Genomic DNA, 22,650 nt, shown 5'->3' on the forward strand with positions numbered 1-22,650 from the left:
GGTCCTCTGTACCAAAGGGACTAGGGTCCTCTGTCCCAAAGGGACTCGGTCCCTAATAATAAAACGCTAGAAATTCAATAGGGTCTTCTGTCCCAAAAGGACATCGGTTCCTAATAATGTATGCAATAAACAGACAGACCACCTCAAAAAACTGAATTAAATTTTAGTCGTTTTAATCAATAAAACACCCAGTGGGATCCACAGTAGTAACTATGAACGATAAAACAACGAATATTAAGAATATTAAGAACAAAGCAACGTCGCTCCTCGTCTACTTCTCAGACCGACTCTTTGATCAATCTTTTTACGATAAAGCAAAATGCAACGAACAAACACGACAAAACACAAATATAAAATAACAACCACATTACCAGTATAATATCGCGTTTCTGCAGAACAAAACATTGTTGTAGAAATCTGCTTCTGTCCCTGACACTTGTGTGTCTTACTCAAGTTGGCTGTTCTGTAAACAAACCCCACCCACTTTGTGTCTTGTCCGCCTGGAGCTGCTGTGACGTAGTGCCTATGATAACTATAACAACCATTATCACAGTCAATAGCACAGACTCCAACCATTTCAATACTTCCTATAGTTTAAGGCCTACGGTAATTTGAAAACGGCACTTCGCATCATATTCTCCATGAGGACTGTAAACAATAACCTTTAACATTTTCGATGAAAAATGTTTAAAAAAATAATTTGGCAACGTCCAGCAGGCCTAATTTAAAAGCTAACAGGCCGTATTCTGCCTTGCTCTGGCATAAACAATGACAAATAGATCAAATCTCTAGGCATAATAATAGATGATAAAATGAACATGCAATTTCATGTTAAAAATCTACAACATTTTGCACTGTTCCCATAACTGAGTAATAGTGTAGAAATATTGAGAAGTAACTACAAAAGTATGCTTCATTGACTAAATATAACTAACGAGGTCAGTTAGGATAATACATAATGTTGGTTATCGATAACATACAAACCCTTTATTGAATCAAAAATGTTGCATTTCACTGACCTGGTTCATTGACACACGACTAAAATACCAAAAAACGAATTTTGGGAACATTTTCAGACCAGCATCGTGACAAACATTACATGATATGCATGTGTGCCTACTGCATAGATGACTATTATCAAAACTACACTTTATTCTATTTGAAAAATATGAATCATTAAGAATGATGAAATCAATACAGATCAACTCACTCATTACATTTACATATTAATTAATGCACTCACTTTAATCAAATTACTGTCATAGTTGATTGTCACACTTTTTGCACTTCTCTGTGAATCACATTTTACAAGCACAAGTTCCAATTTGATCGTTGGCCAAGCATGTGTAGTCTTCTGAAACATAAGTGGGCACCTTTGGTCATTTTATCTCATTGAGCTGTGTAGGTTTCTCATCTAAGAAGATAGATGCTATGCAACATGTATCACTAACAGTTACTGATACAAAACCCAAAACCAGTGAAGTTGACACGTTGTGTAAATCGTAAATAAAAACAGAATACAATGTACAGAATACAAACAAAAATCCTTTTCAACTTATATTCGATTGAATATACTGCTAAGACAAGACATTTAACATTCAAACTGAGAAACTTAATTTTTTTGTTGTTGCAAATAATCATCAACTTAGAATTTAATGGCAGCAAAACATTGGAAAAAGTTGGCAAAGGAGCATTTTTACCACTGTGTTACATGGCCTTTCCTTTTAACCACACTCAGTAAACGTTTGGGAACTGAGGAGACCAATTTTTGAAGCTTTTCAGGTGGAATTATTTCCTATTCTTGCTTGATGTACAGCAGGGGTCACCAACGCGGTGCCCGCGGGCACCAGGTCGCCCGCGGGCACCAGGTCGCCCGTAAGGACCAGATGAGTCGCCCGCGGGCCTGTTCTAAAAAAAAAAAAAATAAAAAAAATAAAAAAATAAATAAAAAATTAAAAATTAAATCTACATAGAAAAAACACAAGATACACTTTCAATCAGTGCATCAACCCAAACAACCTCCCCCATGCACACTCATCCACACCCACTCACACAAAAGGGGTTATTTCTTTCTGCTACCAATATTCTGGTTCCCACAACATAGACAACACATCTGCAAGGGACACAGTCCCTGAAGCACACATGATTGTATAGGCTGCTGGTCCACTAACATTTTCATTAATTACTATTTTTTATGTAATTATTTTTATATTGTTTTACTTTCTTTTTTATCCAAGAACATGTTTTTTATTTATTTATCTTATTTTATTTTATTTTTTAAAAAAAGGGCCTTATCTTCAACAGACCAGGTTGTCAATGAAATTAGACTTGTTTAAAGGGTTTTTTAAACCAGGCCCAGTCCAGATAATGTCCAAGTCGGACTCAGCAACACACACCTTCATTCATGTACACAGAAAAAAATTAGGGAACACAACAGATTGCATATAATTTATAAACAAAATTACATTTTCAAAATAAGCATTTATGTACAGTCCAGATTATGTCCAGGTCACTCAAATTAGGGAACACAACAACAGATATAATAAAATCTATAAACATAATTATACTTTCAAAATAAGCCTTTGAGGACTTCTCATCTTTTTTTTAATGTTTTTTGGCATCATTATCGTTTTCAATCATGTAACTTTCTAAAGTTAGAAAATACTGAATAAATGTTTTAAAGAAAGTAATACTAAGTGAATATCTGTTTTTGGCCTTAAAAATAAACATTTTACCGAGTACTATAATTAAATTGACTAAATCATGATTGTCAATGAACTCTCCTAAAATAACAGAAACCACATTAAGCTTCATAAACAAACCAATCCTTAAACACATTTTTTCAACTTCCACCCAAAACAAAGACACAATATGACAATACCAAAACAAATGCAGGGTGGATTCAGGCTCCTGACAACAAAATCGGCAATCATCTGACTCTGTCATATTCCATAATTTTAACATTTTCCCTGTGGGTAAGAAGTTATAAATAATTTTAATTTGAAAATAACGATTTTGCACATCGATAGTGGTTTTATACATTAGTTTGAATATGGCATCCCATGGCAACGGGCAGTCAAAAAAGTCCTCCCATTTTCCATTTGTGTTGTATGAGGCAGCCTTCAAAGATTTCTTTATTAAATAAAAATTATATATTTTTCTATTTATTTTAGTTCCTTTTTGCCAACTAGAATTTCTTATTAAAGGTTTACAAACTAATAATTTAGTAGTTCCATAATTATTTGTTTCCATCTTTTCCCAATTACTCCAGTTAGTTGATAAAATGAAAAGCTTGAGCAAGCATCACCATACATAGCTCTAAATTCATCATACTTCATAATTTTACCATTGTCATTGATAAGATCATTGACAAAAATGATTCCTCTTTCAAACATATTTTTCCAAAAGAAAGGCTTTCCATCTATTACAATATTAGAGTTCATCCATATTAACTGCTGCAAAATATCGTCTCTTTTTTCTGGCACATAAAATTGAAAACACCACTATGAGTGGATTGTTTCCTTTATGTTTCCCAGCAGACTCTCTGGGAGGGGATCACTTGTAAAAAAGGATACAATTTCTTTTGATACAGTACATGTTTTTTGTCCAACAGGACATTTGTGTACCACTCAATGTTTAAATACATCTTTGGAACAATTGATGCTTTTAAAGACAGACACATAGCTTCAAGGTTGAGAAGTTTCAGGCCCCCATATTCATACTCTTTGTACAAAACCTTTCTTTTAATCTTTTCTGGTTTGCTGTTCCAGACAAAATCGAAGACCCTCCGCTCATAAATCTTAAAAAAGTTTTGTGATGGAGCTGGTAATGACAAAAACTAATAAATAAATTGAGGAATAATTAACGAGTTGGCAATAGACATTTTACCATACAAGGTTAGGGATTTCCCTTTCCATAATTGCATAATTTTGTCCAGCTTTCTTAGTCGATTATCATAATTTACTGAGCCTAGATCTTCCAGATTTTCTGGGACAACAACACCAAGTATGTTAACTGGTCCATCTGTCCACAAAACAGGCACTTTGCATTCCATTCGAAAGGACGTTCCCTTTAGATTTCCGATCCTTAACATTTTACATTTATCATAATTAAGCTTAAGGCCAGATTGCTGTGAAAATATGTCCAAAAGATTAAGAAGGTTCCGCAAACAATGAGGAAAAATCTTATCTTTGTGAATCAGCCTTTTCTGACATGAACTTCATCAAGAACAAACACAGAACACGCCTCACTGATGCACATCTGCAAGACTCACTCGGAGTTGCAGTGTCAAGTTACACACCAGAGTACAACACACTAGTTAACAGCATGCAATGCCAGGCTTCCCACTAACTGACAAAGAAACAGATAACAGATTTGGTGTCCAGTTCAAAGTGTGACATGATTTAAAAATTTGAGAGTTTACTTTTGTATTTTACATGAGTTATTATTTGTACAAACATGGTGCAAAGTAATTCATGATTTGTTAAAAAATATTAGTGGCTAGCTAGTTAAAATGGGATATTGTGATTTCACAAGACTGTCTTAGAAGTGATCATTTGAAAATGTTCAATTTGAAAAATGTGCACTTAGAGAAAATATAAAAATAAAGTGTTGCATATTGATATTTATCTGTTTCTATATATATTCATTGTGAGAAATCATTAAGATGATCAGTGTTTCCACAAAGATAAATATCATTAATTATTATTAATAACAGAGTTAAAGGTAAATTGAGCAAATTGGCTATTTCTGGCAATTTATTTAAGTGTGTATCTAACTGGTAGCCCTTCGCATTAATCAGTACCCAAGAAGTAGCCCTTGGTTTCAAAAAGGTTGGTGACCCCTGATGTACAGCTTAAAGGCCTACTGAAACCCACTACTACCGACCACGCAGTCTGATAGTTTATATATCAATGATGAAATCTTAACATTGCAACACATGCCAATACGGCCGGGTTAGATTAGTAAAGTGCAATTTCAAATTTCCCGTGAAATATTCTTCTGAAAACGTCTCGGTATGATGACGTTTGCGCGTGACGTCACGGATTGTGCGGACATATTGGGACACCATTGTGGCCAGCTATTAAGTCGTCTGTTTTCATCGCAAAATTCCACAGTATTCTGGACATCTGTGTTGGTGAATCTTTTGTAATTTGTTTAATGAACAATGAAGACAGCAAAGAAGAAAGCTGTAGGTGGGATTGGTGTATTAGCGGCTGGCTACAGCAACACAACCAGGAGGACTTTGAGTTGGATAGCAGACGCGCTACCGTGAGAACAGCTTTGGCTTCCAAACCAGCACTTCCATGGATGAAGTGCTGGCTGTCCATAGTCGGGACCCCGGGTGGACCACTAGCCTGTGCATCGGTTGGGGACATCTCTGCGCTGCTGACCCGTCTCCGCTCGGGATGGTTTCCTGTTGGCCCCGCTGTGGACTGGACTCCCGCTGATGTGTTGGATCCACTGTGGACTGGACTTTCACAATGTTATGTCAGACCCACTCGACATCCATTGCTTTCGGTCTCCCCTAGAGGGGGGGGGGGTTACCCACATATGCGGTCCTCTCCAAGGTTTCTCATAGTCATTCACCGACGTCCCACTGGGGTGAGTTTTTCCTTGCCCGTATGTGGGCTCTGTACCGAGGATGTCGTTGTGGCTTGTACAGCCCTTTGAGACACTTGTGATTTAGGGCTATATAAATAAACATTGATTGATTGATTGAAACATTTGATCGCTTGCCCGTACGTGCGTGCCGCTATGTGCATGTCACGTATGTAACTTTGGGGAAATATATGTGCTGTATGAACTTTACGGAGATGAACGGTACTTTGGGCTGTGGGATTGAGTGTGTTGTGCGGGTGTTTGATTTGTATTGGTGGGTTATATGGACGGGAGGGGGGAGGTGTTTGTTATGCGGATTAATTTGTGGCATATTAAATATAAGCCTGGTTGTGTTGTGGCTAATAGAGTATATATATATGTATATGTCTTGTGTTTATTTACTGTTTTAGTCATTCCCAGCTGAATATCAGGTCCCACCCGCCTCTCACAGCATCTTCCCTATCTGAATCGCTTCCACTGCCCTCTAATCCTTCACTCTCACTTTCCTCATCCACGAATCTTTCATCCTCGCTCAAATTAGTAGGGTAATCGTCGCTTTCTCGGTTCGAATCGCTCTCGCTGCTGCTGGCCATGATTGTAAACAATGTGCAGATGTGAGGCGCTCCACAACCTGTGACGTCACGCCACTTCCGGTACAGGCAAGGCTTTTTTATCAGCGACCAAAAGTTGCGAACTTTATCGTCGATGTTCTCTACTAAATCCTTTCAGTAAAAATATGGCAATATCGCAAAATGATCAAGTATGACACATAGAAGGGACCTGCTATCCCCGTTTAAATAAGAAAATTTCATTTCAGTAGGCCTTTAAGTTGTTCAACAGTCCAGGGTCTCCATCATCGTATTTTACACTTCATAAAGCGCCACACATTTTCAATGGGAGACAGGCCAGTCCATACTTGCCAACCTTGAGACCTTCAATATCGGGAGGTGGGGGGTAGGGGGGGGGGGGTCTTGGTCAGGGGCGGGGGGCGTGGTTGGGGGCGTGGTTATTTACAGCTAGAATTCACCAACTGTAAATAATTTCATATACATTTCATATATATATATATATATATATATATACACACTACCGTTCAAAAGTTTGGGGTCACCCAAACAATTTTGTGGAATAGCCTTAATTTCTAAGAACAAGAATAGACTGTCGAGTTTCAGATGAAAGTTCTCTTTTTCTGGCCATTTTGAGCGTTTAATTGACCCCACAAATGTGATGCTCCAGAAACTCAATCTGCTCAAAGGAAGGTCAGTTTTGTAGCTTCTGTAACGAGCTAAACTGTTTTCAGATGTGTGAACATGATTGCACAAGGGTTTTCTAATCATCAATTAGCCTTCTGAGTCAATGAGCAAACACATTGTACCATTAGAACACTGGAGTGATAGTTGCTGGAAATGGGCCTCTATACACCTATGTAGATATTGCACCAAAAACCAGACATTTGCAGCTAGAATAGTCATTTACCACATTAGCAATGTATAGAGTGTATTTCTTTAAAGTTAAGACTATTTTAAAGTTATCTTTATTGAAAAGTACAGTGCTTTTCCTTCAAAAATAAGGACATTTCAATGTGACCCCAAACTTTTGAACGGTAGTATATATATATATATATATATATATATATATATATATATATATATATATATATATATATATATATATATATATGAAATACTTGACTTTCAGTGAATTCTAGCTATATATATGTATACAGGTATATATATTTATTTTATTTACATATAAAAGAAATACTTGAATTTCAGTGTTCCAGTGGCTATCCATTAGATGGCAGTATTGTCCTGTTTAACTTCTCCGTTCAACTTGCAAGCGTATTTCTTCATCTTGCTCGTCGACGGCGCCGCCATGTCTGTAATTTCCTCGTTCTTCTGCTTCCTCTCCTTGTTGTGTGCGCAGTTGTGCACTCCACTCTCTAAAAGCCCTAGATGTTATGACGTCATTGGGCAGGTAAGCTGTTTTATTGTGGGAAAGCGGACGTGAGAACAGGCTGTCCCCACTCAGTCTCAGGTCCGCATTGAGCTGGAGGGGGCGTGGCCTCCAGCTCCGGCTGAATACCGGGAGTTTGTCGGGAGAAAATCTCTGCCGGGAGGTTGTCGGGAGAGGCACTGAATATCGGGATTCTCCCGCTAAAAACGGGAGGGTTGGCAAGGATGGGCCAGTCTAGTACCCGCACTCTTTTACTACGAAGCCACGCGGTTGTAACACGTGCAGAATGTGGTTTGGCATTGTCTTGCTGAAATAAGCAGTGGCGTCCATGAAAAAGATGTTGCTTGGAAAGGCAGCTGTAACTGAAAGGTACACAACTCCATCCGGACTATAACAGTCCGGATGGTTCTTTTCCTCTTTGGTCCGGAGGACACGACGGCCACAGTTTCCAAAAACAATTTGAAATGTGGACTCGTCAGACCACAGAACACTTTTCCACTTTGCATGAGTCCATCTTAGATGAGCTCGGGCCCAGCAAAGCCGACAACGTTTCTGGGTGTTGTTGATAAATGGCTTTCCCTTTGCATAGTACAGTTTTAACTTGCACTTACAGGTGTAGCGACAAACTGTAGTTACTGACAGTGGTTTTCTCAAGTGTTCCTGAGCCCATGTGGGGATATCCTTTACACACTGATGTCGGTTTTTGATGCAGTACCGGCTGAGGGATCGAAGGTCACGGGCATTCAATGTTGGTTTTTGGCTTTGCCGCTTACGTGCAGTGATTTCTCCAGATTCTCTGAACCTTTTGATGATATTACGGACCGTAGATGGCGAAATCCCTAAATTCCTTGCTATAGCTCGTTGAGAAACGTTGTTCTTAAACTGTTCGACAATTTGCTTACGCTGACCCTCGCCCCATCTTTGTTAGTGAATGACAGACAATTTCATGGAAGCTGCTTTTATACCCAATCAAGGCACCTACCTGTTCCCAATTAGCCTGTTCACCTGTGGGGTGTTCCAAATAAGTGTTTGATGAGCATTCCTCAACGTTTTCAGTTTTTTTTGTAATTGTGCCAGCTTTTTTTAAACATGTTTCAGGCATCAAATTCCAAATGAGCTAATATTTGCAAAAAATAAAGTTTACCAGTTCGAATGTTAAGTATCTTGTCTTTGCAGTGTATTCAATTGAATATATGTTGAAAAGGATTTGCAAATCATTGTATTCTTTTTTTAAATTTACGATTTACACAACGTGCCAACTTCACTGGTTTTGAGTTGTGTAGATGCCAACTAGTCCAATAGATAAAAGAGCGTTCTGGAGCGCTTACATGTGGCTCATAACATTTTAATGTGTGTACTAAAGGAAAAAACTGCTGTCCTCTTCAGCGGTTGGTTCTTTGTATAATACAAATTCACAAGACAGCTGTAAATGTTCAGATTTCTATGATATACTTAAATAATTATACCTATTAGTTAGCATGCAGAAATACGATGGAAAAAAATATATATACTCATTTCATGAAGTGTATGTGTATGCTAGCCAAATCTATAGTTAGCATTAGAAAATAATACATTGCTTCAGTATTAATGAACACCACTTAGATTCCTGCGGTTATGGTGCTTCGCAAAGTTACCAAAACAAATCAATGACGGGTTCTGTAATGTCTACAGTAGTAGACATTACAGTCTACACTACTACTTTTAACTTGGTTGCCATGGAAAACCTCTACAATAAATCTAGCTCATCTCACTAGAACTCAGACATCTGCATCAAGGTGTCATTCTCTCTCATGGCAAAGCAGCTGGGGAAGATGCCTACTTTTCCTGCACAGTGTCCCTCGAGCCACTCTTCGTTAACTATCAAAAAGTGAAAGAAAGAGAGGCATTTATAAAAAGCAATGGTAAAGAAGATGTACTGTACACTACATGGACACGAATATTAAGACAAACCTCTTTTTAGGAAATCTGAATCAAAATACCGAATTTTTCGGAGTATAAATCGCACCGGAGTATAAGTCGCACCTGCCGAAAATGCATAATAAAGAAGGAAAAACACATATATAAGTCGCACTGGAGTATAAGTCGCATTTTTTGGGGAAATGTATTTGATAAAACCCAACACCAAGAATAGACATTTGAAAGAAAATTTAAAATAAATAAAGAATAGTGAACAACAGGCTGAATAAGTATACGTTTTATGACGCATAAATAACCAACTGAGAATCTGTCACTCCTAATCGCTAAATACGATGAAATCTTATACGTCTAGTCTCTTACGTGAATTAGTTAAATAATATTATTTGATATTTTACGGTAATGCGTTAATAATTTCACACATAAGTCGCTCCTGAATATAAGTCGCACCCCGGCCAAACAATGAAAAAAACTGCGACTTATAGTCCGAAAAATACGGTATTTTTATTTGGTGTTGTGATGGGCGAGTCATGAATGAGTTAAACAAAATCTGCACGGTTTTACTGAACGGGACTCACAGGTTCTCGTTGCAATTAACATTGTTAATGACTGATCCCTGTTACATGAGCTGAATTTAAAAAAAAAGAAATCAGAAAATGTTTAATTACTTATGCAACTGTTACTCTAACTTAATGTGTATACATGTAATAGCCCCATGGAAACAGCAACAGATGTTTCTTGCCTCAAATCAATTTTCCTTTCCATTTGCTTGACATGCTTGACAAAGACTCACTTATTCACAGGTACCATACCATACCAACTTTATTTATGAATCCATTTAAGATGCATCTCACTGACTCATCGTCACTGAACAAAGACTCGACTATGACTGATTCACAGATGGTGAACGATGGTTTCATTGTATCAACCTGCAGCTGTAAGTCACTCATAAGTTATATGATTCAGTTTAAGAGACTGTTCAAACTACAAGTGTTCACAAAGTACACAGAACAAGAATTATGATGAACATTTTGAACCCTTTTTTTTTTTTCTTAAGACAAAGATTATTAATAATTATTAATATTTGTTTGCTTACTATGGTATGATATTTATTTGTTTACTGTTCTGTTACAGAGAACAAGGAAATTGGTCAAAATTGCTATGGTATGAAAAGGGGTAGGATTAAATAAGCTCTGCTCGGACATGCTGTAATGAAACAACTGGAATTGTATGATGCATTACATTGTATTGTATGCATGTTCGAAATAAACTAAATCTGAACTGAACTGAACTAAGTTAAGCATTGAAAACTGGACAGCCTGTGTCGAGATTTATGAGCTATAGATGTGAATTTACTTTTGTAAATATTTTTGCTGACAACGATATGTTATCGTTTGCTAATTAGTTCTTTTGATATGCAAATTTGACTTTTATAAGGTGTGTTGTATGTGTAGCAGTGATTTATTTGATTTCAAATGCGCTAGCTGATATTTTAACTCACATTTAATTTGAAGGTAGTCAATATGCTTTTTAAGATACCACTAGGGCTGGGTATCGGTACTCAATACCTGAAAGGTATACCTGAAAGGTATCGACCGAAACAACCCGATACCAAGTAGTATTGAAACTGCGTCTGTCAAACGATACCTGCAATCGTTTCTTTTTGTACCCAGATCAAGGAAAAAATTCTGTTCCTATGGTTTTGCTCGCAGCCAATCACTGCAAGTGTTCTTCAATTCAATGCTAACCCTAGCTTAGCTTGCTCGCTAATTACACAGCCGAAATAATACTTTGTTGTACATGTTTGTACAGTTATTTAATAAATATTGAGCACTTTCAAAATGCATTTGTGTAAAAATCTTGAATGGAGAGGAGTGGTGACAATTACGCAACCCATTGCATTCTTTTCACATGATTAATATCGAATTAAGTACTCAGTTGGTATCTGTATCGTTTTAAGGGTAATGGTATTGGTACTGGTATCGACAATTTTTAAACGATACCCAGCCCTAGATACCACACATTGTCATTTCTATTGTTTTGTATATTGTTGATACAAGATAGACAAAAGTAAAAATAGCAGACGGATAAATGTGAAAGAGACAATAGAGGACAAAGCCACATGAACCTTGCTCTCTGATCGGCATCGCTATTGTGTGTTTGTGGAAGTTGACAATGAACAGATTCACCAAAACTGAACGAATACTGACTCACTGAGCATCAGGGGCGGAAAAACTGATTTCCTCAATGTTGTTAATAATAAAAAATATAATGATATTAATACATACATTTATTTTATAAGTTGCTTTTCGAGGCACTCAAGGCATTTAAAAGCAGTTAAAATTACAATCAATAAGCTTGGTATTCAACATATTTACTTGGCTGTCAAAACACTTTTGGAACATCCAACATCTTTGTCTAACTTCTCCTGATGAATATTTCAACAGAAAAAATCTGAACAGAAAAAGAGTGGAAGCTGTTATAACAGCAAAAAGGGGACAGAATATAATTTTTCTATTTTCAGCTGTTGTGGGTGCAAAAGATGTGTTTTAATACTTGTGTCCATGTAATGATGCAAGACTGACGTTGACTTGCTTTAACTTACCTTCACACAGAATGTCAATGGTGTCCCCTTCACTAAACTCTAAATCCTCTGGGCCCTGAGCAGAATAATCATGTTTTGCCACCATTTGGTAAAGGATATTATGGTTGTGCAGGGGATCTTCGACCTGAAAGGAGGACAAGTCCAGGTAAAAAAAAATATTGATATATGATAACCAAATACAATAATTGAATATCGCCGATAATACACATTTATAATTGTAATTAGTTAATAAGACAATGAATGTCTATTTAACTGTACAGAGTCAAAAATGTAATGCACCTGACTATGAAGTCGTGCAACATGACTAAAAATTTTACTTAAATCTTACCAGTAAATTTAAAAAGAAGAATGACATACTGTAATTTAAACTGGATGTTAGACTTGGACAAACTTCATTGCAATAAACACACTCACATTTAAAGCTGTATGACTTTCACACTGCCTCGAAAAACTGTCTTTATACAGCTTATTTGAGAGTGTGTGTGTGTGTGTGTGTGTGTGTGTGCGTGTGTGTCTCCATGTGCGTTTGTATGAGTTTGTTCGTATAGGGTTCAATAAACAATTTAATACAATGTATGCAACTGAGATGGGCTCCAGCACCCCCCGTGACCCCGAAAGGGAAAAGCGGTAGAAAATGGATGGATGGATGCTTCCAGTTCAAGTCAAACTGTGTGTTAATGTTCCTTTTCTATTAAGAAAATATATGTGTATGTTTTTTGTGCATTAAAAGATTGATGTAGTTGTGAGTTTAAGTCCCTTACCTGGCACCACAGAGTTGCTCTGCCAGCCTCTGACACGTCGTGTATGGTTTTGCCTGTCTCTACCTCCCAATCGAGAGGTACCAGCAAACGGGAGCCATGCTTCCTGTATCTAATGAGAATGGTGTTGTAATTGTAATTAATTGTAATTGTAATTATTATTCATTCTGTAGAGATACACTTTAACAATGAAACTATTAATCTATTGATCAAGCTAGCTACTGCTTGATCTAAAGCAGCCCAACCACCGACCAAACCACCAGTCCATATTGCCTCTGACTGACCAGTAAAATTGCCGCTACCTGAAGATGCGTTCACAACATTATGGCTACTAAAGTAAATACTAGGTAGATAGCATTATAGTACAATTACCACGCCTACGATTCAGACTATATTGTACATAGAAATGGGGTATTTGCGCGCATATTAAAATACCCTATGGTTACACACACACACGTACGTATATGCGTACATTCATATATACATATGCACGCGCAATCATCCACAAATGGAGACATCCACACACACGATACGTACATCCACAAACACAGCCAGTGTACAAACATACATACTGTACATACACATGCACATATACAAACATAAAAAGGCACATATACATACATCACGTTTCAACAAGCAAATATTAACCAAACTGGGTAGAAACAAAGCACTGCTAAAGCTTAACCTGTTTTTACCATAACAATCTATTAGGTTATTATAGACCCCCCCTCCGCATCTGAAGCAGTTGTAATGTTGATAATAGAGGTAATTATTATTAGTAATGGAATCTCCTGTCGATGCGACAAATGAGTAGGCAGACATGTAATTTGCCGAGATGGGTCCTCATGTGAGAGTCAAGACCAATTTGCGATGCACACAATCGACCACAGCTGCTACAAGGGAAGGAACCCTAAGTGCAACTCTGTTTCGGTCTCTCTTTCTTTGACTGAATGTTGATTGCTGTGTTGGTTTCAAAATCCTTATTGCTTTGTGCACACTGGTGCTTCCAAAGAGCTCTGTCGTTGGCTGTTCCCAACAGTTCACAGTGAAGTTACATTTCTTAAGATTTGCCTTCAGAGTGTCTTTGTACCTCTTGAGAGGTCTTCCCTGACCGCAATGCCCCTGCTTCACCTGTCAATAGTAGCATCTTTGGAATCCTGTTGTCCTCCATGCGGATAATATGTCCTGTCCATCTCAATTGGGACTTGATGATCAAACACTCGATTACCTCCATTGTTAGCTGACATTTGCTAAAGTTTATGTAAGATTCAGAATGCAAAAAAAATACAAATAAAAAACATCTGTGCTAGTCTCGCATAACAATTGTGAAAGATAGGCAAATTTTCTACAAAAAAGTGAAATTCCCCTTTAGGTCATCATCCCTCAAAATGGGTGACTCATGATGGCATAAGCGGTTGGCGAAATGAAAATAGAATAGGATAGAATAGACTTTACTTATCCCACTATGGTGAAATTATATGGTAGCAGTTTAGATACATCTAGTCCACAAAAAAGGTAGAAAAAAACACAAGAACACGTCAGTAGGTTATGGTTAAGGTACTGGTCTGTTTTGAACATGCAGACAGTTACAGCATGGTATGTCACATATTTCCAGTTTCTCATTACAAAAGGTCCGAAGAACGAATCTGGGTCACAGCTTGCCGTTGGCCAAAGCACTGGTGAGAAGCACTAATGTATAAAGGTAATTAAAAATTACAAATAATCATTTACCATTTGAAAGTGTTGTTTAGTAAATGTTAACTTGAAGTAAAAGTTTTGTAGTATTCAGTACACAACTGATACTTTGTTTACTGCAGAATGCAGTTTTTGATGACAAGCAAAATAACAAAAAAACTTTGAGAGTAAAAAAAAAAATTCTCTTTGCCCTCACAAAATGTTCCGAAAAAGAAGCCAAACCAAGGTATGAAAAAAATGACAATTGTCAGCTGTGAGCATATAATACCTCGATCAAACATGGTGGAAGTGTCTGTTACGAGATACTGAAGTAGTAAACTCGCTATATTCCTGCACGGGACAATCCGACCTTAATTTAAAAAAATAATTCTGATATTATTTGAGATCGGATAATATGAAAAAATCAATTGTGATAATTTTTTTGCCATATCGCCCAACTCTAATATATATATATATACTGTATGTATATATATATATATATATATATATATATATATATATATATATATATATATATACATACATATATATATATATATATATATATATATATATATACATACATATATATATATATATATATATATATATATATATATATATATATATATATATATATATATATATATATATATATATATATATATATATACATATATATATATAGTATACCCCCATTTTTTACTTTTTACAATTTTGTACACTGCTGCTGGAATTAAAATTGTCCTGAGGGAACTCTCCTGAAGGAATCAATAAAGTACTATCTATCTATCTATCTATCTATCTATCTATCTATCTATCTATCATCACAGTCAGATTTACAAACATATGAACCTGCAGTGCAGGTGTACCTAATGTTGTGTCCCTGCGGTCGTTCGCGGCTCCTGCAGCGCGAGCATTGTTGTTTTTGCACTTTTTGGCTTCTTCTTAAGTGACTTTTTTTTGGGTGGATTCGGTCTTGCACGTGGAGGGTTTGGGTGTGGGCTTTGGTTGGTGTGGCCGCGGCGCTCCCGTCGGGGGTGTATTCTGCGGCGGAGGTGCTTGGCACCAGGAGGCGGGGTTATGATACGAGCCTCCAGTTTTATGATCGCTCAGCACAAGAAATACGTTACACACATACAGTTGTTGACAAAATACACTGTACATTATATACCTCAGCTAACTAAACTATGGAAATGTATAATATAATTCATATAGCAATACAGTCTCAATGCACAGCAGGCCAGCAGTTAGCTGAGTCATTTCGCACAATCCATGTTGAGGCACAACGCAGTGAGTGCCTCAACTGGCTGCTGATCACCGCACCGTCTCTTCTCAGTATTTGAACGGCAAATGTGAAAATAAAAATAAAAATAATCTAAAACTGGTGAAGTTAAATGGAAAATAACTTTAGTATTATCACTGGATACATATAACAATTTAATTAATTTTTTTTTCTTTATACTTTTTTTTTCTTTCCATGATGGCAGGTGAGGCCGTGCCTCCCCTGCCTCTAGTGACGGCACGCCACTGATATATACACACATATATATATTTGTGTATATATATATATATATATATATATATATATATATATATATATATATATATATATATATATATATATATATATATACACACACATATATATATTTGTGTGTATATATATATATATATATATATATATATATATATATATATATATATATATATATATATATATATATATATATATATATATATATATATATATATATATATTTGTGTATATATATATACACACATATATATATACACACATTTGTTATATTATATATATATATATACACACACACACATATATATACAGACAGTATATATATATTTATATATATACAGACAGTATATATATATTTATTTATACACATACTGTATATATATACACATATATATATATATATATACATATATACATATATATATATATGTATATATGTATATATACATATACATATATACATATATATATATGTATATATGTATATATATATACATATATATATATATATATATATATATATATATATATATATATATATATATATATATATATATATATATATATATATATATATATATATATATATATATATATGTGATATGTGTGTGTATGTATATGTATATGTATATATGAGGTAGATCACCTCAACTTGGTCATTTATTAAGTAATTGATTAATGTTGAAAAACTTATTGGGGTATTACCATTTAGTGGTCAATTGTACGGATAAAAGTTCCAATCAATCAATCAGTGAATGCCGACTGAGCCTATGTATATATGTATATATATATATATATATATATATATATATATATATATATATATATATATATATATATATATATATATATATATATATATATATATATATATATATATATATATATATATATATATATATATATATTTATACACATACATACATTTTATATACAGTATATAATTTATGTTTATTTATTTAGCCGTTTTTGTTCACATGTTAAAAGGTGTCTTAATGAATATACATGCATGTTTAAAGGCCTACTGAAATTAATTTTTTTTATTTAAACGGGGATAGCAGATCTATTCTATGTGTCATACTTGATCATTTCGCGATATTGCCATATTTTTGCTGAAAGGATTTAGTATAGAACAACGATGATAAAGATTGCAACTTTTGGTATCTGATAAAAAAAAGGCTTGCACCTACCGGAAGTAGCGTGACGTAGTCAGTTGAACATATACGCAAAGTTCCCTATTGTTTACAATGATGGCCGCATGAAGTGAGAGAGATTCGGACCGAGAAAGCGACAATTTCCCCATTAATTTGAGCGAGGATGAAAGATTTGTGGATGAGTAAAGTGCAAGTGAAGGACTAGTGGGGAGTTGAAGCTATTCAGATAGGGAAGATGCTGTGAGAGCCGGGGGTGACCTGATATTCAGCTGGGAATGACTACAACAGTAAATAAACACAAGACATATATATACTCTATTAGCCACAACACAACCAGGCTTATATTTAATATGCCACAAATTAATCCTGCATAAAAACACCTGCGTGTTTGTTATGCTAGCTCCTAGCTCCTCTGCTAGCTCCTAGCTCCATAGAACACGTTACAAATACAATTCAAACACCTGATCAACACACACAATCACTCAGCCCAAAAGACCGTTTACCTAACCCAAGGTTCATAAAGCTTATATATTTTTAAAAAGTTACGTACGTGACGCGCACATACGGTCAAGTTATCGAATGTTTAGCAGCCAAGGCTGCATACTCACGGTACCTGATATTCAGCTGGGAATGACTACAACAGTAAATAAACACAAGACATATATATACTCTATTAGCCACAACACAACTAGGCTTATATTTAATATGCCACAAATTAATCCTGCATAATAACACCTGCGTGTTTGTTATGCTAGCTCCTAGCTCCTCTGCTAGCTCCTAGCTCCATAGAACACGCCAATACAATTCAAACACCTGATCAACACACACAATCACTCAGCCCAAAAGACCGTTCACCTAACCCAAGGTTCATAAAGCTTATATATTTTTAAAAAGTTACGTACGTGACGCGCACGTACGGTACAGTACGTGTTATGCTAGCTCCTAGCTCCTCTGCTAGCTCCTAGCTCCATAGAACACGCCAATACAATTCAAACACATGATCAACACACACAATCACTCAGCCCAAAAGACCGTTCACCTAACCCAAGGTTCATAAAGCTTATATATTTTTAAAAAGTTACGTACATACGCAAAAAAAAGCCAAAGCTGCATACTCACAGTAGCACGTCTGCGTCTTTGTCATCCAAATCAAAGTAATCCTGGTAAGAGTCTGTGTTGTCCCAGTTCTCTACAGGCGTCTGTGTATCCAAGTCAAATGTCCTCCTGGTTAGAGTCTCTGTTATCCGAGTTCTTCCATCTTGACTGCATCTTTCGGGAATGTAAACAAAGAAGCGCCGGCTGTGTACTGTTGTGGCTGACTACGTTCGAAAAATACGTCCATTTCGCACCGACAACTTTCTTCTTTGCTTGCTCAGCTTCCTTCTTCATAATGCAATGAACATGATTGAAACAGATTCACGAACACAGATGTCCAGAATACTGTGGAATTATGAAATGAAAACAGAGCTTTTTCGTATTGGCTTCAATGTGGAAGGCATACCCGTGTTCGCCGGTTTACGTCACGCGCATACGTCATCCTCAGAGGCGTTTCGAACCGGAAGTTTAGCGGCAAATTTAAAATGTCACTTTATAAGTTAACCCGGCCGTATTGGCATGTGTTATAATGTTAAGATTTCATCATTGATATATAAACTATCAGACTGCGTGGTCGGTAGTAGTGGGTTTCAGTAGGCCTTTAACATACAGATTCCTTTCTTTCATGAAGACAAGAATATAAGTTGGTGTATTACCTGATTCTGATGACTTGCATTGATTGGAATCAGACAGCAGTGCTGATAACGTCCACGTTTTCAAATGGAGGAGAAAAAAGTTCCTCCTTTCTGTCTAATACTACATGAAAGTGGTTGGTTTTTGTCATCTTAATTGTCCAGCTTCCATATTCGTTTTTATACACTTTACAAGAAATACATTGGCGGCAAACTCCGTAGCTTGCTAGCTTGTTTGCACTGGCTTTCAGAGACTCTTAATTTGGTAGCGCAGGCGCGATGGAGCGGCACTTTTATTGTGAAGACAGGAACTGTGCGGTCAGTCTTTAGGCTTTTGACGGGATGTACATTTGAAATAAAAAAGTGTCTTTTTTCATTCACACTTTTGATTGATTGATTGAAACTTTTATTAGTAGATTGCACAGTACAGTACATATTCCGTACAATTGACCACTAAATGGTAACACCCGAATAAGTTTTTCAACTTCTTTAAGTTGGGGTACGCGTGTGACGGTCATGTGACCGCCTGGCTCTGTTTGATTGGTCAAAAGTCACCAGCATGTGATTGGTGAAACGGAGTCAAACGTCACCAGTGACTGCATGTGATTGGATGAAACGCAGGCATGCGCAAGATAATATTTTGAAGGTCTGTCTGACAAACCAAAACAAACAAAGCGTGCATTAACAGATCGATAAAAATTAGTAGCGAGTAGCGAGCTGAATGTAGATAAATGGAGCGGAGTAAAAGTAGCGTTCCTTCTCTATAAATATACTCAAGTAAAAGTAAAAGTATGTTGCATTAAAACTACTCTTAGAAGTACAATTTATCCCAAAAGTTACTCAAGTAGATGTAACGGAGTAAATGTAGCGCGTTACTACCCACCTCTGATAATATGTGACTAAAATGGTCACATGAAGGAACACTAGTTTTATTCTAGATTGGCGGGCAAGTTTGCCTATGGGTACTGAAAGATATATATATATCTTCATATATCCATATTTTGTGTTACTTATTAATTTTCATAGTCATATTACATATAGCTAATGTTCCATATTGTACTCTTTGCTTTTCTTTTCATCTCATGACAAAGTGCTTGCACTGGGGATGGCCTTGGGGTGGAAGGCAGAGAGAAGGAATCCTCCTTGCTTTCCTGCAGCCCAACTCTAGATAAGAAGTGTTTGAAGTGAGACAAGTGAGGGCGGGGGGTATTGAAGAGGAGAGTGCATTCCGGGATGTTTTTCAGATCAACTTGGGCTACGCATTTGTATGTGTTGTTCGAGGCTGGTCTCTATTCTCAAATATTTGACAATAAATTACAAAATACCTATACTGTGCTTGGTGGTATATATGACAGATCAGTTTATGTGTCATCTAAGGAACTTGGGACTGACCAGCGTTTTACATCCCACTTGGAGGAACATCTGGTCAAACGCAACAATTTGGGGGCTTCGTCCGAGATGACACGCTGACAATTGGACCTTCTCTTGCAATCTTCTGGACAGACTCACATGGCCAAAACATAATTCAAGGTAAGCAGAACCTTTCTTTTTAGATAAAATCTGCATTAGGAGTCTGCCCAGAAGTCTGTAGGTTAAACACTGCTTTGTACCCCAGACACAGATTGGTGATTTTGATAGATTGATTGCATTTTTGCCGAGCCTGCCATTGCATTAAAATTGTAAATAAGTGGTCAACTCACGTCATTGTGTCTCGATTACCGTGACGGGCAGTTTCATTGACGAGTGAACTAATAGTTGGGTGTGGCTCACCCTGGGTAGTTGGTCGCCGCCTAAAAGAGTAACGGGTTGGATGCCCATCATATGGTACAGTAAATACTCCCTGGTTGTAAGATCCCTGTTGACATTTTTATGTGCACACAAACTAAGGATGGGTTGGAGGCCATTTGTAAAGTACAATAAATACTCCCTGGTTGCGAGTTCCCTACGGCATTAACGTGTGCGTTAAAATTAAGAATCGTACGGGAGGAGGCCCTTCTGTACCATATGATAAATTCCACGGCTGGAGGCCATTTGTAATAAATACAATAAAGATTCCCTGGTTGTGAGGTCCCGGCGACACTTTAGTGTGCGCTAAAATTAAGGAAAAATAGACACAATGGACAAGGAGTGTGACAGACAAGAATGGGATGACGGCTGGGGAAAATGTGATGAATCATTACTGTTTAATAATCAATTGAATGCACTGTTGTCGACAATGGAATTAGCAGGTAGAGTTTAAAAAGAAAAAAAAAAAAAAGAAAAAAAAAAGAAAAAGAAAAGAGAACGTTCCTTGAAAGGGTTAAGAGGGAGTTTACAATACTCGAAAAGTCGTGAACTCAAACGTCTGGTAAAATAAGGAAATAAAAAATAAAATAAAATAAAAAAGTAACTGGAAGTTTTATGGTAAAGTGAAACGCAGAGAGAGTGCTTACGTGTGCGTGTGTGTGTGTGCGTAGGGCCGTAGGCACTTGCTTGTATGTGCGTGAGTGCTTACACGTGCATGTGTGTGTGTGTGTGTGCTGGATGCGCGTGATCATGTGTGTGTGTGTGTGCGCTGGTGAAAATGGAACAGGCAGGTCAAGAGAAAAAAAGAGCAGGGTTGGTGCTCGAGAATTTAAGAGTTTAGCGTATGATAAAAGTAAACAGGGATTACGTGGAAAAACGAAATGCAGCAAAAGAACAGATGATTAATGAGACAAATATGACAGATGGATTGATTGGTCTTTTGCCTGCCGCGCATGCGTAAGACAATTCAAACGACCCGCCCAGACTTTGACTAAGCCACCGCCCTATGACGTAAAGCCGGAGGCGTCTTTATACCCACTTTTGACAGTCACAGGAGGAGCCCTGGTGGTCGAAACAGAAACAAAGCTCTCTGGTCCACCCCCTACTCCTGTGACAAATGAGGGCTCACACAGCCTCTCTAAGATTGAACCCTCCTCCAAAACTAACGCTGTCTCCTGAGTGTAAATCACCTCTGGTGCCTAAGCCCCTAAATAACATACACCCAGCGGAAAACCTCCCGAATATGCCTAATCTTACTAGACAGCAGATAATGCATGAGTCAACGCAAAACTCCTCACTTTACACGCCAGACCATTTTGTTGCCATAAACAAATGCCCTCCCCCAGTAGATGACAGTCTCTCACGTGCACATCAGACATTCTTGAACAACACACAACAGAGCCAGACTTTGTGGTCTCCTGTAACTGTTAATGGCTCAATGGAAGGCTACATTGACCAACACCCACATGAACCACATGCATACAACACACGCTCAAAAAAGCTGGAGGGACACGCATATCCACTTTTTCCTGATAATAGCGGCAGATTCCAATATAAGCCTTTTGCTGTTGCAGACATGCAGGCCATTGTTGACAAACTCCCACCTGTGTCTGAAGGTGGGAGTCTTTGGCTTAACACGTTAGACAAACTAACAGCAGGGTACACTCTCTCAGTAGGACACTTTAGAGGCATTTTGTATCGTTGTGTTTCCACACAAGATGGCAAAAATACAGACCAACAAGCAGGATTAATGGCTGAATCTTCGACCTCACCGATAACACCATACGTTACAAACATAGCTACTGCTATGCGCAGTCTCTTTCCTCAAGATGAGGATGATAAGGCTAATGACAGAGCAGCAAGGAAGCAACTCCTTAATTTACAGATCGCTGAAGATAAAAGGTAAAAAGAACTAATTAGTAAAAAATCAGCTAGGGAT

The 22,650-nt window shown here is 37.0% G+C and overlaps 1 protein-coding gene across 3 annotated transcripts in view; it reads right to left on the bottom strand.

Moving 5' to 3' along the window:
• Positions 1 to 434: 434 nt before the first annotated feature.
• LOC133652460 (NADPH oxidase activator 1-like) overlaps positions 435 to 22,650 on the bottom strand; it is a 143,120-nt gene continuing 120,904 nt past the window's right edge. Inside the window, exons 14-17 of one of the 3 annotated variants that reach the window (XM_062051229.1) lie at positions 12,838 to 12,946; positions 12,077 to 12,200; positions 9,377 to 9,414; positions 435 to 1,908 (exon numbers count right to left, since the gene is read on the bottom strand). In XM_062051229.1, the coding sequence (XP_061907213.1) occupies positions 1,789 to 1,908; positions 9,377 to 9,414; positions 12,077 to 12,200; positions 12,838 to 12,946 (391 nt within the window). In that variant the 3' untranslated portion in view covers positions 435 to 1,788. Of the gene's footprint in view, positions 1,909 to 9,308; positions 9,415 to 12,076; positions 12,201 to 12,837; positions 12,947 to 22,650 lie in introns of all 3 variants that reach the window. The other 2 variants (XM_062051230.1, XM_062051231.1) reach the window with 2 other exon arrangements.

This window comes from Entelurus aequoreus, linkage group LG06 (genome assembly GCF_033978785.1).
Source record: "Entelurus aequoreus isolate RoL-2023_Sb linkage group LG06, RoL_Eaeq_v1.1, whole genome shotgun sequence".
Lineage (NCBI taxonomy): Eukaryota > Metazoa > Chordata > Actinopteri > Syngnathiformes > Syngnathidae > Entelurus > Entelurus aequoreus.